The sequence below is a fragment of the Vidua chalybeata genome, chromosome Z, assembly GCF_026979565.1.
Source record: "Vidua chalybeata isolate OUT-0048 chromosome Z, bVidCha1 merged haplotype, whole genome shotgun sequence".
NCBI classification, from domain to species: domain Eukaryota; kingdom Metazoa; phylum Chordata; class Aves; order Passeriformes; family Viduidae; genus Vidua; species Vidua chalybeata.
Genome location: NC_071570.1, coordinates 48,388,632 through 48,392,897, shown reverse-complemented (window position 1 = coordinate 48,392,897; position 4,266 = coordinate 48,388,632). Strand labels below are relative to the sequence as shown.

The window sequence follows — 4,266 nt, the reverse complement described above, 5'->3', positions numbered from 1 at the left end:
TACTGCTGATCTGGCACAGCGGGTGCGTGAATTGAAGGGAAGCAAGACTCCGAGAGGAATTTTCACCAAAAGGGAAGCAGCTCCAGTGACCCATAACCAAACTGCCATATATGATGATGATGACGATATTTTCGATCCCCTTGAAGGAACCTCCAAGACATATGCCCCAGGAAAGAAGGATAACCAGGCTTAGAGGGGCCCTGCCTCTAGCCAGGTAGAGGCTAGGGAAAACCGTATTTTCTGGACGGTGTGGATTCGTTGGCCTGGCACATCAGAACCACAAGAATATAAAGCTTTGGTCGACACTGGTGCGCAGTGCACATTAATCCCATCAAACTATGTGGGGACAGAACCTGTTTCTATTGCTGGTGTGACAGGGGGATCACAGGACTTTACTTCAGTGGAAGCTGAGGTCAGCCTGACTGGAAATGAGTGGAAGAAACAGTCTATTGTAACTGGCCCAGAGGCCCCATGTATTTTTAGGCATAGACTTCCTCCGAAGTGGGTATTTCAAAGACCCAAAGGGACTCAGGTGGGCATTTGGAATAGCAGCTGTAGAGACAGGGGGCATCAAGCAATTGAACAGCTTACCTGGACTATCGGAAAACCCATCTGCAGTAGGACTTTTGAAGGTAGAAGAGCAACGAGTGCCAATTGCGACCTCGACAGTGCATCGCCGGCAGTACCGAACGAATCGAGATGCCGTGATCCCCATCCACAAAATGATCCGTGAGCTGGAGAGCCAAGGGGTGGTTAGCAAAACCCATTCACCCTTCAACAGCCCCATCTGGCCTGTGCGTAAATCCGAAGGAGAATGGAGATTGACAGTGGACTACCGTGCCCTAAATGAGGTGACTCCACTGCTGAGTGCTGCTGTGCTGGACATACTGGAACTCCAGTACGAGCTGGAGTCCAAGGCAGCAAAGTGGTATGCCACTATTGATATTGCCAATGCATTTTTCTCCATTCCTCTGGCAGCAGAATGCAGGCCTCAGTTTGCTTTCACCTGGAGGGGCGTGCAGTACACCTGAAACCGACTGCCCCAGGGGTGGAAACACAGCCCCATCATCTGCCATGGACTGATCCAGGCTGCACTGGAAAAGGGTGAGGCTCCAGAACACCTGCAGTACATTGATGACATCATTGTGTGGGGGAAAACAGCAGCAGAGGTATTTGAGAAAGGGGAGAAAATCATCCAGATTCTCCTGAAAGCTGGTTTTGCCATCAAGAAGAGCAGGGTCAAGGGACCTGCTCGAGAGATCCAGTTCCTGGGAGTGAAGTGGCAAGATGGACGGCGTCAGATTCCTACAGATATCATTAACAAGATCACAGCGATGTCTCCACCAACCAGCAAGAAGGAAACACAAGCTTTCTTAGGCGCCATAGGTTTTTGGAGAATGCACATTCCTGAGTATAGCCAGATCGTGAGCCCTCTCTACCTGGTCACTCGCAAGAAGAATGATTTCCACTGGGGCCCTGAGCAGCAACAAGCCTTCACCCAGATCAAGCAGGAGATTGCCCATGCAGTAGCCCTTGGCCCAGTCAGGACAGGACCAGATGTGAAGAATGTGCTTTACTCTGCAGCCGGGAACCATGGTTTGTCCTGGAGCCTTTGGCAGAAAGTGCCTGGTGAGACTCGAGGCCGACCACTGGGATTTTGGAGTCGAAGCTATAGGAGGTCTGAAGCCAACTATACTCCAACAGAGAAGGAAATTTTAGCAGCCTATGAAGGAGTTCAGGCCGCCTCGGAGGTGATCGGTACAGAAGCGCAACTCCTCCTGGCACCCCGACTGCCAGTGCTGGGGTGGATGTTCAAAGCAAAGATTCCCTCCACCCACCATGCCACCAGTGCCACATGGAGCAAGTGGATTGCCCTTATTACGCAGCGCACCCGGATTGGAAAATTGAATCGCCCTGGGATTTTGGAGATAATTACAAACTGGCCTGAAGGTGAAAACTTTAGTCTTGCAGATGAAGAGGAGGAAGTGGCACATGCTGAAGAAGCACCACCATATAACCAACTGCCAGCAGAAGAAACACACTATGCTCTTTTCACTGATGGCTCTTGCTGCATTGTAGGAATGAAACGGAAGTGGAAAGCAGCCGTATGGAGTCCCACACAACGAGTTGCGGAAGCTACTGAAGGGGAAGGTGGATCGAGTCAATTTGCTGAACTCAAAGCGGTTCAACTGGCCCTGGACATTGCTGAAAGGGAGAAGTGGCCAAAACTCTACCTCTACACTGATTCATGGATGGTAGCCAATGCTCTGTGGGGGTGGCTGGAGAGGTGGAAGAAAGCTAATTGGCAGCGTAGAGGAAAACCAATTTGGGCTGCTGATGAGTGGAAAAACATTGCCACCAGGGTAGAGAAGCTACCGGTGAAAGTTCGTCATGTAGATGCCCATGTCCCCAAGAGCAGAGCCAATGAGGAACACCAAAACAACCAGCAAGTAGATCGGGCTGCAAAGATAGGGGTATCAAAGATAGACTTGGATTGGCAACACAAAGGGGAATTGTTCTTGGCACGATGGGCCCATGATGCCTCAGGCCATCAGGGTAGAGATGCCACTTTTAAGTGGGCACGAGATCGAGGGGTGGATCTAACCATGGACAGTATATCTCAGGTAATCCACGACTGTGAGACATGTGCTACCATCAAACAGGCCAAGCGGGTAAAGCCCCTGTGGTACGGTGGGTGGTGGTCCAAGTATAGATATGGGGAGGCCTGGCAGATTGACTACATCACACTGCCCCAGACACGCCATGGCAAGCGTTATGTGCTCACAATGGTAGAAGCCACCACAGGATGGTTGGAAACCTACCCTGTGCCTCATGCTACGGCCCGTAACACCATCCTAGGCCTTGAAAAGCAAATTCTTTGGAGGCATGGTACCCCTGAGAGGATTGAGTCCGACAATGGAACTCATTTCAAGAACAACCTTATCAACACTTGGGCTAGGGAACATGGCATTGAGTGGGTGTACCATATTCCCTACCATGCACCAGCTGCAGGAAAAGTAGAGAGGTACAATGGATTGTTGAAAACCACACTGAAAGCATTGGGTGGGGGATCTCTCAAGAATTGGGAACAGAATCTGGCAAAAGCCACCTGGTTAGTTAACACCCGAGGCTCTACCAGTCGATGTGGCCCTGCCCAGTCTCAGCTTTTGAATATAGTAGATGGAGACAAAGTCCCAGTAGTGCATGTTAGAGGCTTGTTAGGAAAGACAGTGTGGATCAATTCTGCCTCAAGTACGGACAAACCCATTCGTGGGATTGTCTTTGCTCAGGGACCAGGTTGTACATGGTGGATAATGCAGAGAGATGGAAGAACACGATGTGTACCTCAGGGAGATCTGATTGTTGGGTGAGAACTATGTATAAATATCACTGTTTGCTGAATACTGCTGCCATTGTCTGTGTATAGTTGTATATTAGATGTATAATGTATCTATTTATAGGGTTTGAATATATATATTAGTTTTAGTAGTAAGCTGACGATATGGGGATAAGGGGTGGAATGTCCTAGGGTGGCTGTATGATGCCTTTATCCCCAATCGTCTGCCCTGTTTATGTTGAAGTCTTGTTCCAAGAGTGAAAGGAGGAGGGAAGAAGCTCAGGGTTTGTTTTCAAAAAACTCACTCCCTCCTCCACATTCCAGCTCCGGGACGGTGTTGTCTGCAGACGGACGGACAGCGAAACAGAGCTCTCCTTTGCTTTTTCTAGTTAGTTTTAGCTAGCTGAGGCAGAGAAGTTCCCTGGACTGTGGTTTTTTTCCCTTTCTCTGGACCTGCTCTGGACTGAACACCAGAAGAGCATCAGCAGCTCACATCTGTGGCCCAGCGGGCCGGGCCTGGGCCGCAGCATTGCCAGCGCCGGAAGGACTGGTCAGAGACTGAGTGAGCTGAGCTGCAGCCCGGGGGGGGATTTGCTCTGAATTTGTCTCTCTTGGAGTGGCAAGAAGTCTTATTGTTTAATATTGTCTAAGTTCTCTTGTGTAATAAACAGGTTTTTTCCACTTTTTTCCTCCAGAGGTATTTTCTCCCGAACCGGCTGGGGGAGGGGCCAATTGACTCTGCTTTCCTAAAGGAACCCTTTTGTGGGGGGGGAGGGGAATTCTTTCCCCAGACTTGCCCTGAACCAGGACAGTATAACTTATTTTTTTTGTCTCCCATGCTTTCTCCAGAAATAAAAAAAATTCACAATTTTACCATCTGATCTCTCAGTCCCCTCCTGGCCTAGATTCATCATTCTGGGAGAGAGTAG

The 4,266-nt window shown here is 49.6% G+C and overlaps 1 protein-coding gene across 2 annotated transcripts; it reads left to right on the top strand.

Moving 5' to 3' along the window:
- Positions 1 to 401: 401 nt before the first annotated feature.
- Positions 402 to 4,039, top strand: LOC128782414 (uncharacterized). 2 transcript variants are annotated; one of them, XM_053932756.1, is made up of 2 exons: positions 402 to 3,025; positions 3,727 to 4,039. In XM_053932756.1, the coding sequence occupies exons 1-2, from the start codon at positions 1,335 to 1,337 to the stop codon at positions 3,728 to 3,730; spliced, it is 1,695 nt and encodes a 564-aa protein (XP_053788731.1). In that variant the 5' UTR covers positions 402 to 1,334; the 3' UTR covers positions 3,731 to 4,039. The 2 variants fall into 2 exon arrangements, with proteins under 2 accessions (XP_053788731.1, XP_053788730.1); XM_053932755.1 differs by having other exon boundaries at positions 3,291 to 4,039.
- The last annotated feature ends 227 nt before the right edge of the window (positions 4,040 to 4,266 follow it).